Below are 20,943 nucleotides of genomic sequence, written 5' to 3'. Positions count from 1 at the left end.
TAAGCTAGAAAACATTTCCCAATGCTGCTGCCTGCCGTCTACGGCTTTCTTCTGCTCCCTATTCCGCATGAGCCGCACAGCCAAACATGCATACATCAAAAATGCCAAGAGCTTAGAGTTATTAAAATGAGAAAGTCTATAATAAATTCAAACATAATAATAATGTTTTATATTCTATAATATTCCATTTCATGTTCTTGTTTCAGTACATTTAGCACTTTGTTTGGGTGGAGTGGAGTGGCGAGGGAAATTAAGAAGTTTTATCAAATGATTAAGTCCATTTGTATATGGGCAATTGATGCGGAAGTGAAAATCGGAGTGTTTCAACAAATTGTTGATTGGCAAAGTGAGGGATGTGAATGATTAAAAATATGGTAATTGGTAAAGTGTCAATTGTTAATTAATTTTTATAACATCTAGCAGAGTATAGGGGAAATACATACTTAATTTGTGATTTGAAGAAAATAATTTGAACAGCATATTGTAGATGACAGAAGAAATATCACATTTGTCATTTGTGTTTATATATTTTGTTTTAAAGGTGTATAAATGATGAAATGATGATGATGAAAAAAAAACAAAATATATAAACGCAAAATTTCTTTTGTTTTTGCCTGGTCAAAACTAAAGCAAATTTTCGATTTTTTCTTATTTTCTTGTAAATTTTGCTAGTAATCGAGAGCATAACCATTATCTTTGATTACGGCAGCGCATATACGAGGCATTGAATCTATAAGAAGCTCAATTTGAACCTTGGGTGTAATATTCCTCGCATGTCTGGTTGTTTGTGAACAATATATGGTTGTACGGCTGATTTTTTTTATTAAATTCCAACTTTAATTCAAAAGTAAAAAAGTTTCCGGGTATGTAAACGTATTACCACAGCTCGTCTACCATCTGCTCCTGAGGTTATATCCAACGATATCCCCCTCACTAATTCCGTTGAAATCCTTTTACTTCTCTGACAGCCTTCCTCCGTGATGAACTATTTGCATAAAATCGACTTATAATTCGAGAAATCACAGAATTATTCATGGAATATTTCTCCGAAATCATTTTCTGTCATAAATTATTTTTATATTCGCGGATAATCTGATTTTTTATAGGTATACTATATTTCTTTCTAGCCATTTTTATATTTTTGGCAGTAAGTCAAAATCGAAAACAGACACATGAAACTGTGAAATTAAAATTTCAAAGCTCATCTGTTTGTACAGTGACGTTGCTTTAGTTTTATCCATCTAAAATTTAGATTGGTATATATACGCGTTTTCGTAAAGCTGCATATGTCGCCCATTTTTTTATATTTTCGAAATTTGTCCTACCATACAGTTTATAATGTGGTCCATGTTTTTACATAGTCCCATATTGGGGGTTCCAACATATGGTATGTATTTCGAATGCCCATCTCATGTTGGAGGATATAGTCATCTGCAATTAGTTTAAATGTCTCCAAAAAAACATGTACTCTTCTTATCCACGGATTATCCCATATATATCCTTAAAGAACATGATAAAACTTGTTGGCTTTTCCCCTGTTGCTATTTTGTTGAATATATCGCTAACTACAACAGTTCTTCTTCTTCTTCGTTTTTCTTGTCATTTTCCAATTTTATTATTATTTTTTGCCCCCCATTCATGTGTTGCACTTGTCAGTTTGTTTGTAGTTCGTTGCTGTTGTTGTTGTTATTGTCTAAACACAATATCTGCTACTTACATTCAGCCAATACTTGCATTTTTGTGTTTTCATCATCATGAGAATTGTCACACGGTCTAACAGCCTTAATATATGCTTTGAGTTCTGTTCTGTTCGGTTTTTGTTTTCTTTCTTTCTTGGTTTTGTTGTTTTCTTGGGTTATGGTGTCACACACCTGGGAAATCCATGTCACAACAAATTACAAATAGGGTCCGTGTGTATGTGTGACATGTATTATATATATATTGGGGTGTAATGAGATATTAGAGGGACATAGATATTTTCATAATCTAAAATAGGGGTTTCAAACTTTAGAAAAAATATTTAAATTTAATGAAAAAATGATTAAACATTTAAAATAATGGTACCACACCAATATACTAGTCCCCATGCAAATGCTTTGCACGTTTCACATCCCTACCACTTTATTGTTCACTTAGACATTGCTAAGAATTCATTGTGATTCCCTTTACTGCTTTCCTTTTATTGCTTTTCTCTCTTCCCCGCCATGGATATCCCAGAATTTTTGCAATGGTCTCTGCAAGTTAAACAAATATAAGGGCAACAAAATACCAACACTTTTGTTGTGCAATGTAGAGAACAAGGAGATTAAGACAAGTTCCGTAGAAATGTATGAACGTAGTATTGACCAATACACTTGTTGTTGCGTCTATGTGTGTTTGTGCTTGTGTATTGGACATAACTTTCATGCCATACCAGAGAATATGATTTGAAATTGTTAATCAATATCTTCCCAGTTCAAGGCAAGTGGCCACAAGTCAAGTTCTTCGTTTAAAAGGAATAAATTGAAAATATAAAAAAATGGAAAAAAGAAGTGAAAATAAAATAAACTTTGTTGTTGGAATGCGTTTGTGTGGATGTGTATGTGTGTACGTTTGCTGATTGGTGTTTGAAAACATTTCAATTGCACGTGTACCACGGCGACGTCGTCGACGATGAACGACAACGTTTCTGTTGAAATGGGAGTAGCAACATATTTTCTCTCTCTCTCTCTGTGTTTTGCCAAAGGCTATTTGACTTCAGCAAAAAAGGATACAAGTTCAATTTGAAACAATATGACCTGGGTAAAAGGTAATAAAGCGTTAATAGAAATGAAAATGATATTCTACAAAGTGATAGCCCAGCTGATTGCATTCCATAGTGGCCCTTGGGCTTAGAGTTGGGAAGTTGCAGAAAATATTCTAAAGTTGCCATTAACGAAGAAGAGCTCGGAAAATAAATTATTTTTAAATTTAAATTTCGATTGTTTTTTTTTTCATTAAGTGGATGATCAAAAGAATGGTTCAAAAATTTCATAGGGGGCATGTGGTAAGCCAATTTTGTGATACAAAAACTTATTTAGCACCAATGAGTGTTAACCATTTCGACTTTAACCCCAGCATGATATGTTACCGTAGGGCTTATTCCCATGACCTTTTGTGTATAATATAGTCACGATGTGATCCCCAATAATTTAATCTTAAATGTTAATTGAACTTTATGCAATAAATAATAAATGTTGAGAGAACGTATTCAGTTGTCTTGTATAAGTCCTAATTGAGCATAAAAATTTTTAAAGAACCTTCCTCTTTTGACAGGAAATCTATACAATAGTGTTGGATAGGTCAAGCAAAATATCTATTTAAAATATATAACAGTTTAATTGCCAACAATTGAATTGGTCTACAATAAACATTTGTTGGTACTCTATCATGGTTGGTACTCTAATAATAGGGACGCACAAACTTTTGAATATCCTTTTCTAGTTCGATTTGTCCTTTGCTTTAAAATAATCCTTAATTTCGACGACCAGCACTTTCTTACCACCGAACAATCTTCTGAGAACTGGACATATTTCAATTCATAGATCATTTTCACATGGAACGTTGTGACAAATGTACCTTGGAAGAATTTGATTCTTTGAATATAATTTTCTAGCTCGATTTGTTTCAAAATAATTATTACCTTATATGACAATTTCTTTCTTCCCAGCGAGTGACATTTTGAGATCTGAGAATGCAATTCACGAATCGTTTTAATTTCCTTGTAAAAATGAGTATTGCCACATATCCTACGTATCCACAGATAACTACACGTGTCCTTTGAAGATTATAGCTAACTGAAATCATATGGATTTTGTTCTGGTAGTTTCTGGTCCTTAATGGTAAAATATCCTTTTTATAGAAGACATATTATTTTTTATCAAGAGTTAAAAATCTGATCAGAATTTTTATATGGGAAATTTGTTCTGAAGAACCATAATGCTTCGCAGTCAGTGACGGAATCAATTGTCCTTTTTCCGCTGCCTGCCTTTTTAAGTTTTTACAATTTTTCCACCAAATTCCAGTCCCTTTTGCCATTCTCATTTACACTTATTACCGGATTCTATCATTTGTTGCATAGAGTTGTGATAGCTAGCTTGATGGCAAATGAAAACAGAAAAAAACTTTTTCTTTAACTTTTATTTTTAGTTCTACTTGTCGTACTTTTGTTGTGTGTATGACAACATTACAAATTGCAATCAAATATATGTCAAAGTTATAAAAATTTATGAGTTTCGTGCCACCTTTACTTAAAAAGAAATTGCTAAAAGGATGTAGTACTACATACTATGTATGTTAGTAATTGTTTATTATATGAGTGTGTGTGTGTGAGTTTTTATTACACACAAAAGATCATAATAATTTTGAAACAAAGTCTATGGAGGAGAAGCCAGAAGTAGCAAAAATAAAATACAACTAACACTGACTAGTAATAACCTTTAACCTTTATATTTCTTTCGCCTCTATTAAATGTTGCCGCAAGTCATTTGATAAAATTAGGGTTACACGAGGAAATACATTTGGTGATATGTGTTCAAAAGAAATAAAAACTTATTGTCCTCTTAACATAATTGAAATTTAGGCTTAACCCCTTATGCACTCAGGGTACTTATTTTAAGGTTAATAGTGGAAATTGTACTTTAGACAGAATTCCTCCATAATATATAAGAGCAGGAATAGATGTTTTTAAAAGATCGAATAAATTACTTCTACTTTAGTTTTTATTTTATATTTCGTTCTATTCTTAAGACCGAATTGACTTCAGGTTACTACCAAAAAATGACTTTCTCTTTGCCTCTGCCAAAGATGTATAAACTTCTTTCCAATTATTATTATTATTGGATAGTGTCGTAAATCACGCGATTTTTCTCTTCTTCTTTTTTTAACTTTTACTGTTTTACTCAATTTCCCACAACAAATTGTTTTTAATTTAAAACAATTTGACTTTGCCTTAAATGCCAAAGTAATTTTTCGTTCGTTTAATTTTCGAGAAAATAAACAGCCAAACAGCGATGCAATTACCTTAAGGGGACCCCCCCCCCCATTCTCGGTGTCAAAAACTTTTTTGATTTAATTCGAATCTATTCTAATTCTAGAATGTCTCTACAAAATTTCAAGTGAAAATCTCAAGAACTCTTAAAGATATAGCCGATTTATTGTGTTAGCATCAAGTGACGGCTAAAGGGCTTCTCGAACTTTAAACGCGTTTTTCTCAAAACGAATGGCGGGCACGATAACTCAAAAACTAATAATCCAATCGGTTTCAAATTTTGACACGTTTCTCTGGGAGTGTGTAGCTCTCGTATGAACTAGGATAAAGCTAATCGGTGAAGATCTTCCTTATTTTTTAACTTAGTTTGTGGTAAAAAATAGGCGATTTTCCATAAAAATTTTTTCAAAGTTCCGCCATTTTGTTAATTGTTGTGCGAAGTCAATAATCCTAGTTCATACGAGAGCCAGACATGTCCTCTTTCTAAAACAGATGGAATTTTCGGATTCCGATGTTCCAGTGAGGAGTTATCATGCCCGCCATCGAAAATATGGACTTTTCTTTGAACCCAAAAAACAACAACAAAACAACAACAACAACAAATTTTGGTAAATTATTTTTCTTCCTTTTTAAATCTTCAAATACATATGTGCCAAGTTACAAACCTTAACAAGCATTGGTATTCATTTACCAGCCCATTTAAAATCTTAAAAATAAAAAATCGAGAATGGGGGGGTTCCCTTAAGCTACAAAAAAATTCGCGAAAGCAAACGAAACATTTAATGACTTTAAATACTTAAAGACCCTTGATAAGTTATAGTTTCCCTTTTTTATTCCCACTTTTCAGTCGTTTCATTTCTACTTTCTATGTGAAATTAAAAAAAAAGAGCAGAAGTCATTTTAACTGAAGTAGAAAATCAGTCTCTTATTTGTTTAGGATTGTATTTCCCGCCAAAGTTTGGGGTGGGAGTCCCTCTTTAAGGTAAACATCTTTAAGAAATTGTCAAAAGACTAACTGAAATGTTCCCTCCTTTTTCTTTGGTCCGTTTTGTGCATTTACTCTATGTGTCTGTGAGTCTTTCAAATGAAATGATGCGTTATTTTAACAATAAAAAAACCTGACATGACTTGCACACACACACACACACACTCACATACACCACTAGACAATTAACCAAATAACGACAACAAAAGCCTGAAAATATGCCTCGTTTCCTTTATGAACGCGCATTTATTCTCATATCCAGCTAGCCAGCCAACCAGCAAGTCAGACAGACAGACAGGCAAACGGACAGTACGTGCAAACGAATTAATCGCTTGATATTTCATGCTGCTCTATCACATATCATCATCACCACACATATACATGTGGACAGAAGAAGAAGACAAAAAGAATAAAGCCAACAAAAGACCATTATGACCATGTGTTTTCTCGTTGCTGTTGTTGTTGTTGTCGTTCTCGTTCTTGTTTATATATGTTCATTATTGTTTTATGTGTTTGTGTAGTTTTTGTTGATGATGGTTTTTTGTTTTGGTTCTGCCTATGATATGCAAAACGGATGTGGATGTAAATTTGCTTAACCGCCATTGTGTTCTTTTGCTGTTCATGGTGTAATTGCCGTTGTTGTTGTTCTTGTGTGCTGTGTTGTTGTATAGTGTGTCAGTGTTTTTGGTTTGTTGTTACAACATGAGATGACGTCCACACCACAAAGTGTATGGCAGCGTTTTTGTTATCAACTTGTGGCAATTTGTTTGCTGTTTCTGGTTTGTTGTATGTTTGTATGTGTGTGTGCTCTGCTCAAACCCAAACCCATAAACATTTAATTAAATTCATGGCTACAGAGGGAAATATATGTAGGAATACATATCAATATTCGAATGCACCAAATTATGTATGTAGATATTTAAAATGGAATATTTAATATCTTAACTTTCACTAGACTATTCGTGTAGAGGCGGTAGCACTACGAATGCAACTTATAATTAATACAAAGTCCCCACATGTCGAAGTTCGACTGCAATTTCAAGGATAATTTTTTTTATCAACTATTTGACGTATATTGCAAGAAAGGCCCATATAATTCAGCATTCATTGAAACTGTACCCTGCATAATTGGTACACCCTAATACACAAATATATTTCCCTTGAATGTCCTCGCATAGAGAAATCACGGTCATGATTTGAAAAATAAATCTTGTATTAATCCTTGGCTAGCATTCTATGAAGGGTTTTTTTCATACGCCACTCACCACTACAACCTCCTAAAACTGGGTTATTTTACTTTGTTGTTTGGTCAATTTTCTTCTGACTACGCATTATACAGCATCTCCTGCTGTTTGTCTGCCGCTATCCTTTTACTTGGTACAACAAAAGCAAGAAGGACAAACAACGCTGTTTGCCCAAAATTTCACTTCTAATGCGGCTTCATGATTTTTTTTCGTTTGTTGGTAGATGTCTGTAAATGGCGGTTTACAGATAAGAATGTATTAGCCATTTCTGTGTTTAACAGGTAAACGTCCTTAATTAAAATTAATGAGAAGGTACATGGGCTGCAATCGGCGACCGACAAGTATTTTAAGTGGGTGGAAATTTGAATATTTTTTGTTTTTTTTTTTTGTAATTCATTGTTGAAAATATTCTCAAAGATGCAAATGTGGCATAAAATTAAGTTCATTGACCTTTACAGAATATCAGGCTGTCTATATTGTGTTATACAGAATTACCTTACCAATTTCTAGCATTGTTCTCTCCCACAAGCCACCATGCAATATGATTCGTAAACCAAAATGTGTCTTCATAAAACTGATATGAAAGTAGTTCAACTACCTCTCAATATCATTTCATTTTTTATAATTTAGCATTATATGGATCAGATTTATTTCTGAGTAGTTATTTGGTTACGATATATATTGTAATTCTCTGTAATAATTGGCTCCATCGCCTTGAATTACGTGTGAAATAAACTAAATGAAAAAAAATAAATAACATTCTTTTCATTTTGTTAATTATTTTCATTTAGTTTATTTCACATGTAATTCCAGGCGATGGAGCCCATTAATGAAGAGAAGTACAATGTACATCGTACCCAATTAACTACTCGGAAAAAATCTGATCCATATAATGCAAAATTTGTAAAATTATAAAAAAAGAAATGATATTATATGTCGTTGTACTGGATATGAAACCGCTCCATGAACTAAGTTGTTCTGTCTGGTCCAATTCGTATACCATATTATACTGGTCAATAATTAATTTAAATATAATCTACATTCTTTCTTTTAAACCACGACACTATTTTTGCTCACTCCATCCTATTGATTTCTTATTTTGAACGAATATTTTATGTAGGCATATTAGGCAAAAACTGGGATTAGATCCTACTTTATTAAAAAAAACTATTTTAAATTTAGACAATACAAACTAAAATGGGAATTTAAAACATTGGATGTAAACATTGCTATAAACTATTAGTAAACGGTACACAATACACTTCAACATTTTAGTCGATAACGAAGTGCTGCAGTTAGAAATCAACTATAAATGTCGGCAATGCAGTGTTTAGTTGTTTGTAGAACACTTTATTATGACTACTTTATCAAAAATAAGAATTTGTAAATGATGACATATATTAATATTAATAAGATAAATAGAATAAAATATAGAAATAAGAACTTTTTTTCTAATAATTACATAAAAATATATGTAAAAATGAAAATATTAATCAAATTTCATTGCGAGTTCATTTGTTTTTGTTGACGGCGTTCAATATGTTGCAACTCCAAAAGATGCGGCTCTGTACCGTTTTCTTTTATGCTGGCTCCTTTTTTCTTCTTCCCAGTTTTGCCATACGACGTCTTGTAATTCTAGATTATATTCTTACCGAGAACAACTATTTTTTTTAAGAAAATAATTAATTTTTAAATAATTCTTTTTATACAAAAACGAAAAATAACCATTAATATAAGTAAATCGCGTGTGTTATAATATTACTATGTAAGTTTTCAATGTGAAATGTATAGAGAATCCTAAAAAAGTTTTTTCGTCGATGTGCTGCTCCTGTTTGCTTATGGGTGTGTGTGTGGATTTGTATAACAACTGTGTCATCGAATGTATCTTTTTCTCCTCGTTGTAAAGATTGGTACATTCTGCCGAATATTACGAATATTATGTTTGTTAATTGATTGATATGAAGATGTGGTGTGTTGTTGTTTGTGTATATCTTAATAAATAATTATAGTTACTCAGTGTTTGTGTGTTGCGCCAATAAAACTCGCGACAATAGTTGGTGTCTTATTTCATTATGTGGAATCAACGAAGAACAACCATTTCTTTATGTTTAAATGATGAAATTGGATACTTGTGTCATTAGCAGAGCAGGTAACAGAAGACAAAAGAGACAAAAATTGTGTGTGAAAGAAGACATGTGTTTGTAAAAGTTGCTAATGATTCATAAATAAAGTAAATTGAGCACACATATTTTATTAAAAAAAAATAATAATGTTACCGGTACGCGTTATAGAATTTTGCATAATTTTGTTTATAAACAAATATACAAATAACAAGCAAACGTAAACAAACCTGCTATTGTGAGAAGAATACAAAGTTAGACCCATCAGTTATGCCGCGCTAGACATATAAATATACAAGTGGTTACGTGTAAAATAATTGTCTTATGACATCTGTGAAATTAGCGAGAACATAAAAGAATGCATCCTAATTAAACTAATGTTGTTTGTTTTTATTATTTTGTGGAAATGTTTTAAATTTGACAACTCATTATTGCCGGAGTCATACCATAAAATCACACAATGTAGTTTCTGAAATAGTGGTTACCTTCCAATTGGTTACTCGACTGACTCGAATCAACACTGAGGCATTTCCACGGACAGTGTCCGTGTGTGTTGCGGTTATAATTCAGTCTCCATCCCACATCATTCGTAAATATTTCCTTATACAACATTGAGTTCTTCTTTATCGGCCATTATGTCTTCTCTCTCATTCGTTAACAAGTTGAACGTTTCGTCGCTTTTTTTTATCGAAAATCGACGATTAATCGACTTTTCAATACAAAAAGTCGATTAATCGAGTAGTCGAAAGTCAATTTACTTATCCCTAGTTATACACACAAAGTAAAGTGAGAGAGAAAGAAACAAGAAACAATTCGTCGTGGTGCAAATAAGAGAAACAGTTTTTATAATTTATATTAAATTAATATATAAAAAAAACAACAAATTTAATAATAATTGTTATCGGCAAAACACACACCCACGCAAACATAAACAAAATGCACAGCGATAAAAACAAGTGGTGAAGAACGATTCGGTTTTTGTGCAAAGAAAATATCCTGTAAAAGTTGTTCAATGTTCTCGTTCGTGGTGCTCACACAGTTCAATTTATGTGTACATATTTTATTTTTAGATGATGTGTGATGTTACTCCAAAAGAAGTTTGTCTGCATCCCCATCGACTAACATCATCATCGACATCATCGTAAGCTTTGGATTGAACAAAACAACACAGAGAACATGATGGTGGCCGTCCATCCCAATGTGTCACACATTAATCACACAAAAAATATTCACTTCGGCCAGAATTCTTCATCTTCATCTGCGGCGGCAGCTAAGAACGAACACAATGCCATCAAAAGACATCATCGCAAGCGAAAACGAAAATCGCTTTCCATCCGGTTATTGCTCTATGCCGTTTGCCTGCTGTGCCTGAGGCCATTCCAGCATGCAATTGGGGTGGTGGGTGCAGTAGGCCCCTCATCATCTGCATCGACATCAGCTTTGTCGAAGAGCTCAAACTCAAACTCGAATACAACAAATACTCAACAAACACAACAGTATTCTCATGCGGACATTGTGGCGCAGTTCACATTGCCCCAAGCAACAACGAATAATTTTCATTCAATGACCCAGTCTCCAACGGCTGCCACCAACTTTAAGAATGGCACACTGGCCTCAACTCCGGCCACGAAGGGCGCCTCGAAGAATTATTTCACCCATTTGGCGTACGATTACAAGCAGAATGTTTTCTATGCCGGAGCCACAAATAAAATTCTCCAACTCAATGAAAATCTGAGGGTTCTTAAGCAGGCCGTTACCGGCCCTCAGCGTGACTCTCCCCAGTGCCACGCCAGTGGTTGTTCAGAAGACGTAGAGACGTCATTGGTGAATAATCATAACAAAATACTTATTGTCAGTTACGCCCAAGGCGATATATTGATTGCCTGCGGCAGTGTAAGACAAGGAGCCTGTGATATTTACAATTTAAATCATTTCCCCAACAATCCACGATTCATCGATATTCCCCTGGCAGCTAATGATGAATTTGCCTCCACCTACGCCTTTATAGGTCCGGCAAAATACACCTGGAAGACGGAGGACATTCTATATGTGGGCACCACATTCACCAATGTCGGTGACTATCGGCACGATGTGCCAGCGATTTCGTCGCGACGACTGGCCGACTTGAACTACGCCGAATTCGAGATTAAACAATCGATCATCAACATTGAAGTCAAGTATCGGGATCACTTTTTGGTCAATTATATTTATGGGTTTAACTCATCGGAGTATGCCTATTTTGCCATTGTACAGAAACGTTCACATTTGGCGGAGGAGGCTGGCTATGTGACGCGTTTGGCACGTATTTGTATATCAGACTCCAATTATGACAGTTACACAGAAATAACCATCCAATGTCTGGCCACACAGGACAATGAGGATTACAATATTCTGAGGGATGCCAAGATTACGGAGGCTGGCCAAAAGTTAGCCCAGCAAATGGGTATAAAACGTGGAGACCACGTCTTGGTAGCTGCGTTTTCACCCTCGAAAGACATTACCAATCAGCCAGATGACCGATCGGCACTATGCATTTATAGTTTGAAAGAAATAGAAGAAGCATTTAATGAGAATATCCATCTCTGCTTTAATGGTACCGTTAAAGACAGAAATTTGGGATATATATCGGGTACCATAGATGATGGTCGTTGCCCCCGAACCTCAGGCAATGTCTACAGCTTTTGTAATGTTGGCTTGAAGATCAGTGGAGTGGCACCTATAGCGGCTCATGCCTTATTTCATTTCGACAATGTCTCAGTAACGTCTGTGTCGACAACCACAACAGGTCCCCACTCGCTAGCCTTTTTGGGAACGGAAGAAGGTTCAATAAAGAAGGTCCTGCTTTCCGGAAATAACCCAGGAGAATATGACGAAATTATGGTGGATCCTGGCAATAGTATCTTACAAGATACCATATTTTCACCCAACAAGGATTTCATTTATGTCCTCTCGAAAAACAAGGTGACGAAAATGCGCATGGAACACTGTTCACAGTATACGAATTGTACATCTTGTTTGGAGTCCAGAGATCCATTTTGTGGTTGGTGTTCTTTGGAGAAGCATTGCACGGTTCGTTCTACATGCCAAAAGGATACTTCCGCAGAACGTTGGCTCTCTTTGGGTAGTGGCCAACAGTGTATTGACTTTGAGTCAATTTTACCCGATAGAATACCCATAACAGAGGTAATACAGGTGGAGTTGGTGATACGCACACTACCAGAACACTACAGTGGAAAATACCGATGTGTTTTTGGAAATTCTACTCCCATTGATGCTGAGCTCTTGGAAAATGGTCTGGCTTGCATGACGCCACCACCCGAAGAACGTCCGGTGATACCACCAAATATGGACCACGTATCGGTGCCATTATCTGTGCGGAGCTCAGAGACAAATAAGGATTTCGTGTCCAGATCGTTCACCTTTTTTGACTGTTCGCGTCACAACACTTGCCAGACATGTGTGCACAGTCCATGGGATTGCAATTGGTGTATTTATGACAACAAGTGTATGCACAAAATGCAAAAATGTCGCAATCTGGAGAAGGTAATAACCAGGGAGAATGAATGCCCTCACATGCGTCGTCTCCGAGAGCCCATTCTGTTGCCGGTAAAAGTGCCCAAGGAAATACGTTTTGAAATCGAAAACTTGCCCAAGCCGAAAAACGCAGCCTATGGCTTTCTGTGTACAGTACAAATAGAGGCTGCCCAAATGATGTTACCGGCACGAATTGAATCCAATCGCGTAGTGGTGTGCGAAAAGACGCCGTATTTCTATGAGGCTAACACAATCGAATATCAAGCTCGAGTTGATATCACCTGGAATAGACAACACTATATAGATACTGCGTATATAACGCTCTACAAATGTGATGTATTGGGTTCTCATCGGGAACATGCCGACTGCAGCCTGTGTGTGACCAGAGATCCGAAATATCAGTGTACCTGGTGTGGCAATACCTGCGCCTACAATGAGACCTGCCCCATATCCTCGTTAGATCATGATTCAAGTTCATCTGCCACGTCTACCCTATCGTCCTTACTGACCTCACCCCATGGCTTGGGCTATCACAAATTCACGGATTGTCCAAAACCGAGGATCGATATGATCAAGCCTTTATTTGGACCCATTGAAGGCGGTACTCTAATTACGATAGAAGGCAGTAATTTGGGTATACGCGAAGAAGATGTTAGAGGTAAAATCTCTATAGGCTCTGTTCCCTGTGAATTGGTAAACTACGAAATCTCCGTTAAGATTGAGTGCCGGACTGGTGCGGTTAGCCATGAATTAACGGCCCCCGTAAAGGTGTTCAACGAAGCAGGATTCACCGAATCTAGTGTGCAGTTCCAATTTAAGGATATACAGTTGACAGGTTTGACACCGACAAGAGGGCCTAAATCCGGAGGCACGCAAATCTCGCTAATTGGAAAATATCTTAATATTGGCTCGAATATAAAGGCTTACTTGGATGAGTATGAATGTCATATAAACATAACACAGGTCTCTTCGTCGCGTTTGACTTGTATTACCTCTGAAGCTACCCAGCCCGAACCCATACGCATGTTACGTCTCATCGTAGATGGGGCTAATCGAACCTATACTTGCCAAAATCCACCTCACCATCAACAACAACCACAAAGACAACCATTTAGTTCAGTATACGATTCATTCCACAACAACTACAATTATTTATTACCCTCGTTGACCAGACCCTGTTCCATATTTAATTATACCCAAGATCCAACCATCATGGAGATAAAGCCGTTGGTTAGTTTTGCCAGTGGTGGACGTCTTCTCACCGTCCATGGCATGTATTTAGACTCAATACAAAAACCTGAACTGGAGGTTTATTACGAAAATGAACGGCTGAATAAAACATCCTGTGTGGTAATAAACTCAAGTCAAATGGAATGTCCCTCTCCGACTGTATCGAAACAATTTCTTGATTACAAAGTTATGCTGGACCAACAAAGAGATCAGGATTACAACCAGGCTCCAGCAGCTGCATCGTCCACATCGACAGGTTACCATCTGATAAGGAAACGAAACAACTACCCGTTTGGCAGCGACACTTCAGATATTTATAGCACTATAAGCACCAACAGTCGTTACCACGAAAGTAACCTGTATCAGGCACAGGATGTGGCAGCTTTTGTGAAAATAAGGGAGACACAACTGAACCTGCAGTTGGGCTTCAACATGGACAATGTACAGTGTGTTCGTGACCTGAGTAAATATTTCCCCAGTTTACGTAGCACCATTGTGTACTTCCAAGATCCCAAATACCACCCATTCCCTGATAATTTGAAACTCTATAAAGGCGACACGTTGGTGATCGAAGGAGAATTGCTGAATATAGCAGCTGATGAATCAGATGTAAATGTGACCATTGGCACTGCACAATGCAACATTACCAGCCTGACAATGACCCAGCTGTTGTGTACCCCACCAGAGAAACAACCTGCAGGTACCGATGAGAACAATGTGGCGCAATCGAATGATTTGCCTCTGGTGGTGGTAACAGTCGGTCGGAATCTTCGCTTTGTCATCGGCCACATAAAATACGACATACTTAAGCCTTTCACCTTTTCACATGCCATGTGGGTGATCATCTTTACCATTCTAATTGTACTTATTTTGCTGATAGCAGCCTTCTTTATATACCGTCGTAAATCCACTCAGGCTGAGCGAGAATACAAACGCATACAAATACAAATGATAACACTCGAGAGCAATGTCCGCTCCGAGTGCAAACAGGCATTTGCCGAATTGCAAACTGATATGAGCGACCTCACTGCCGATCTGGAGACCACCGGTATACCCACTCTGGATCATGTCAATTACATTATGAAGGTCTTCTTCCCCGGTGTCACCGATCACCCCATACTCAATTCACCGAAAATGCGAATGAATAACTTCCATACAAACTACGACACTGCCATGCTGCAATTCGAACAACTGATTAGCAACAAGTATTTCGTACTGACCTTCATTGAAACTCTGGAAGCCCAAAAGTCATTTAACATACGCGACAAGGTGAACGTGGCCTCGCTACTGATGATAGTGCTGATGAACAAAATGGAATACGCCACGGAAATTCTGAAATGTCTTCTGCTGCGTTTGGTCGATAAGTCGGTGTGCAACAAATATCCGCAACTGATGTTGCGTCGCACTGAGAGTGTTGTGGAGAAAATGCTAACCAACTTCATGGCTATTTGCATGTATGACTATTTGAAGGAATATGCCGGATCGAGTCTTTTCCTGCTCTTCAAGGCCATAAAACATCAAATCGAGAAGGGATTGGTGGATGCCATTACCCATGATGCGCGTTATTCATTGTCCAAGGAGAAGTTGCTGCACGAACAAATACCGCACAATGTGGTGGTGCTGAATATCATTCAGGATGACTTGGATGAGAAGGTCCAGTGCAAAGTACTCGATTGGGATACAATAACACAGGTGAAGTCCAAAATTCTGGATGCCCTCTTCAAGAATACGCCATTTTCGATGAGACCCTCAGTGCATGAAGTAGATTTGGAATGGCGCCATGGTCGCGATGGTCACCTTATTCTGCAGGATGAGGACTTGACAACGAAAACCATAAATGGCTGGAAGCGACTTAACACCCTGGCACACTATGGGGTCAAAGAATCGGCAGTGATGAGTTTAGTGGCTCGGCAAAATGACTGCAACAACATGGGCTACGGCAAGCAATACCAACCGCCCTACAACAATTTCTACTTCATCAACAATTCACAATCTCACATTATCATGAATAATGACATAGAGTCCGGTCTGCAACAGCCGCGCGTCTATCACTTGGTTAAGCCAATGCTACCCGATCATTATATGAACATAAAAAATTCAGCCATTTCGGGCGGCAATGGTGCGGCCAATGGGGAGCCCATACACAAGACAATACCCGAGGTATATTTGACCCGCCTATTGGCAGCTAAGGGCACAGTACAAAAGTTTGTTGATGATTTCTTTGCCACAATTCTAACGGTTAACGAAGAATTGCCACCAGCAGTTAAATGGCTCTTCGATTTACTCGATGAAGCCGCTCGCCGCCACGACATCTACGATCCGGACATTGTGCATGCCTGGAAGTCAAACAGTCTGCCGCTACGGTTCTGGGTGAATTTTATCAAAAATCCCGATTTCATTTTCGATGTAAATAAAACCGTGACCGTGGACGCCAGTCTCAGTGGCATTGCCCAGGCCTTTATGGATGCCTGCTCCACAACGGAACATCGTTTGGGCAAAGATTCGCCCTCCAACAAATTATTATTTGCTAAGGATATACCACAATATCGGAAAATGGTCAAACAGTTTTACAGCGATGTGGCTCGCCTGCCACAAATCAGCGACATGGAAATGAGTGCAGCCATGCATCATCTGTCGATACAACAGAACGATGAATTCGATACCATAGCGGCGCTCAAGGAACTGTACATATACGTTACCAAATATAATGAACAGATAACGGATGCCTTAGAAAATGATATTAATTGTAAGAAAATGTATCTGGCCCACAAATTGAAGAATGTTGCATTTACCCTGGATGGTGATGAGACATCAGCTTGCTGACACTCATTGGAGGATACAGACTTGATATTAAATAAATTATGGAATGTAAGTAAAGGAAACTAACAAATGATTGTTCGAGGAAATGATTACTGACAGTTTTTTATTTAAATTTTCTCTTTTGTAGGTGATGTGACTTTCCAAAATCCCAAGCGTTTGATGTTCAATGTATGCGGGTGCGAGTGGAAACACGAACGAAAGGAAAAATAAGAAAGTAGAAGAAGGGCAGTTTATTGCGAGTCAGCATGAATTTTACAAATGAATCTTAAACATAAAGAAATCGAAGTTGAATAAGATTAAGAATGAAACACAAAACAAAACAAAATGAAACATAAAACAAGCCATTATGTATTTACAGTAGTCGACTTCCTATAAATATTTTAGGAAAACAAAAACACAAAAAACACAAAACAAAATTACATTTATTTTTTCAGTTCGCCAAACTTATAGACTGCATAAAATGACTTTTCAAATAAAAATTTATTTGTGCAATTGATTTTTGGTATGATTACTGTTTGCTATTGCGGTTTATTTATGGAATGGGATAGAGTTGGAGCAGTCACCGAAAAGGAGTTTGCTGTAGATTATATTGGAATAGACAAAATTTGCAAATTAGAGAAAGAAAGAGGTAAGCCAAACATTTATGATCTATGTTTCAGATTGTCTTTAAATAGATTGGGTGTTGATGTATTTAATGTCATTAAACTAAGGATTCTAAGGATATATCAGAAGTCGATTTTTGGATTCAATTGTACTGTATACATTTACTTGAGTGTCCACGGTATGGCGTTTATATACACAAACCTTAACATTTTTTGTTTGTTTTATTTTGTGAAGGAAAGTAACTGGTGGCAATGAACTGTGCTGGTAAAAGTATTCTAAAGGGATTTTCAACCCCACTCCCACTCGCTCATCATATTTTCCCCTATTTTGTGAAAAATATTTACACACATAACCCTAGACAACAATGACACACAGAAGTGAATATCCCCACAGAAGTTGAAGCAGCACAACACGAGGGTGTTTTTTGTTACAAATAGACACGTGACATATGCACACGGACAAAACATAAAAAGAAGCGTACCTTATTGTAAATGTTTCCTTCGCCTAAGGCGATCACAACATTTGCTTTGTATGGAAACCTACTCCTGCTTAAGAAGTCGTTATTAGTGTGTAATATATATATATATACATATGTCTCTCATATATTTAACATATGTATGTCATTTTTCATTTAAGTCGAGAATATTAGAGTGGGTTCTAATTTAATTTCTTATTAGAATAAATTATAAAAATGTTACAACTCTTATTAGAAATATTATGGATAAGGAAAACAAAAATTAATTTTAAGCATCAAAGGATATAACCTAGTATTAACCATAGATAATGGGATTATGGAACACTATGAAGTTAAGAGGTAATTATATTGACATTTTATTTATGTTTTTTTTACATTTTTAATAAAATAAATCTTTACCATAGATTAGAATACAAATTTAATAATTTTTCTTTTTTTGTTCTTAGTCGTGAAATGTTCAACATAGCTGCTAACGATGATGAAATGTTACACCAACACGCTGTTATCCCCCTCAGCATATAATGGAAATATTTATTTGTTCAGTCTAGGATTAAAGTCCTGTGGAGAAATTCAATTGTCATGTCTGTGGAGTCTAGAAAAAAGGTAAATTTGAATTAAATATAGTATTCTTTATTATACATTTAGTACATAATAATTTGCTTGCTTATTATTTCAATTATCATCACACATAAACTAAATAACCTGAGGCATACACGCCAAGCTCATGACACCCTTAAAACACACACACACAGATTTGCTTACACACTCACGCATCATTGCAATCAGCAGGCAGGTATAGTGCCTCCTTGTAATGGGGACCAAAAACATAACTAACAACTGTGATTTTATGAGAAAATAAATGCTTGCTGGCATGTTTCTCGAAGGCATAAATGCTGCAAAAACTTCCAACGTATTTGCAAAAAAAGCAAGTCAAATACCTTCAACCGGCAAATGTTAAAGAAGCAACCATTCTTTCTCATTGTGGGGGATCAGCTGAAATTACAAAAATAAAGAAAAAATAGCCGTAACAACAGAGATAATAATGTTGTCGGAGGGAATAATAAACAACACACCAAAGAGAATAAAATAAAATGTTCATAGCAACAACAGCAACTAAGTCCGGGGCAATGGTATTAGTAATGTTGGCACATGAAAAGGAAACAAACAAAACAAATTTCAAAAGGACCTCAGACGTTTGTAAGGCGTTGAACAAAAAAATATGTCAAGACTATATATTTGAATTGGTAAATGGAAACTGAAGATAAAGAAGTGTGACAAATAATAAGTGTGATTTTAGGCTTGTTTTTCACCTTCACATAACATGTCCTGTTATGTGCTGTTTTTACACAAAAAAAGATGTATTACATTTTAGGGAGATCTGACTCAGCATTTATTATTTATTTCATTAGATTATAAAAAAACTGTAAAGCCAATAATATTATACAGATAATATTATCTGTGCAGTTATAATTTGAACTTAATATTATGTTCAAATTATAAGTAAACAACTAACATTTTCAATTTATATAATATGTAAACCAGCCAAACCAGCAGTAATCAATTTTTAATACACGAATTTGTAATTATTGAAAGAAAGATTCACATAACTTTTTGTTCTAAAGAATTGGCAAAAGTCCAAATTAATATTATTTTTAATAGCCTAGCCATACGTATTGCTAGTTAGTTTTATCTTCCACAATTATTTGATTTCGTATCGTTTCTGTAATGTATCAGCGATAAATTACAGAGTTAATTCGACTAACATTACTAATTTTTAAAATTTTCCTAAATCTATTTTTATAAAATTAAGTTTAAATCTAAGACATAAATTTACTTTCCTCTATTCTACTGACCTTGTGCCAGATGTCAATAATTTAAGTCTTCAACGAAATTGTTTAAGTGTTCGGAGGATAAATGTATAAGATGTCCTTAGTCTGTTGCCTGTCAATTGGAATGTGTTTGTTGGTGTCTATGTGAATATATTTTTCATTGAGTTGCTGCTATCAATACAAATTATCCTTGATCATGACATTTATATGTACATATGTGTGTCTTTAATATAGGCAACCATGGAATATATCATTTAAGTTTAGCTACAATTTCCCATATATTCTCCGGCACTTAAAATTAAAATATTGCAAGGAATCAACTTGCTTGCTTGCGAAACTCACACACACATAGACACACACATGATGTACATGCATATTCATAAACTTATCCATAGCAATATTTTATTTTAAGTTCCACGCTCTCGCCAGTACACACACACAGAGATAGCTTCACTCTCATAAACAAACAATGAATTCCTTTTCCTACGAACAAGGACAACGTATTTTTTACAACAGTTACCTTGCACTTGATAATTGAAAATTGTTCTACATACTTTACGACGACAACGACTTAGGACCAAGGTGATAACGACGCCAGCCAGCAATGCCAGCGAAGACGAGAATGATGGTTGTTCTTACATTACAACACAAAATAGCAACAACAACAATGCCAACACTAATAATAATAAATTTTTCCGATATGCGATTGTATGGCAGCAGAGTATGTTGTGTATATTTTAAGGTCGCAGAAAAAAACGAAACTTTTTCTTGCCCTGATCGGGAGGGGTCCCCCTTTTAGCGTTATTTTACATTTAGATTTCACGTCTTGTGTAAGAGGACAGTCATGCATGCGGGGCAGGAGATAGACTTCCGTCTCTTGAAAACAAAAATATTACAATACACTTGAGTTGTTGTTTGTGTAAACTAATACCTACCAGGATAAGGTAAAACACTTGCTTTATATATATTTTACAGAGATAAGGTAACGGTAACGTTGAGTATGAGAAGGGTATTGCAAAAAAAAGAAGGAACAACAATTTTGCAACAAAAGAACTCAAAAAGAAGATTGAATAGCTGATATGGAAAAAATTTAAA

General features: G+C 36.0%; 2 protein-coding genes across 2 annotated transcripts in view; one reads left to right on the top strand and one right to left on the bottom strand.

Moving 5' to 3' along the window:
* LOC133333208 (chitin deacetylase 1) overlaps window positions 1–20,943 on the bottom strand; it is an 82,055-nt gene that overhangs the window by 49,903 nt on the left and 11,209 nt on the right. The window lies entirely within an intron of this gene.
* On the top strand, window positions 10,609–17,120 carry LOC133333204 (plexin-B). The gene is made up of 2 exons (XM_061541530.1): window positions 10,609–16,989; window positions 17,069–17,120. Exon 1 carries the CDS (start codon window positions 10,921–10,923, stop codon window positions 16,942–16,944), a length of 6,024 nt encoding a protein of 2,007 aa, XP_061397514.1. The 5' UTR covers window positions 10,609–10,920; the 3' UTR covers window positions 16,945–16,989; window positions 17,069–17,120.

The sequence above is a fragment of the Musca vetustissima genome, unplaced genomic scaffold (genome assembly GCF_032173495.1).
Source record: "Musca vetustissima isolate MV318-11 ecotype Yass unplaced genomic scaffold, APGP_CSIRO_Mvet_v1 utg12664, whole genome shotgun sequence".
Taxonomy (NCBI): domain Eukaryota; kingdom Metazoa; phylum Arthropoda; class Insecta; order Diptera; family Muscidae; genus Musca; species Musca vetustissima.
The sequence above is the reverse complement of the archived record's forward strand: the minus strand, read 5'-3'. Positions and strand labels throughout refer to the sequence as shown.

What these genes read in the sequence shown, in the direction of transcription:
- LOC133333204 (XM_061541530.1), top strand. Translation starts at nt 10,921, where the DNA reads ATGACCCAGTCTCCAACGGCTGCCACCAACTTTAAGAATGGCACACTG.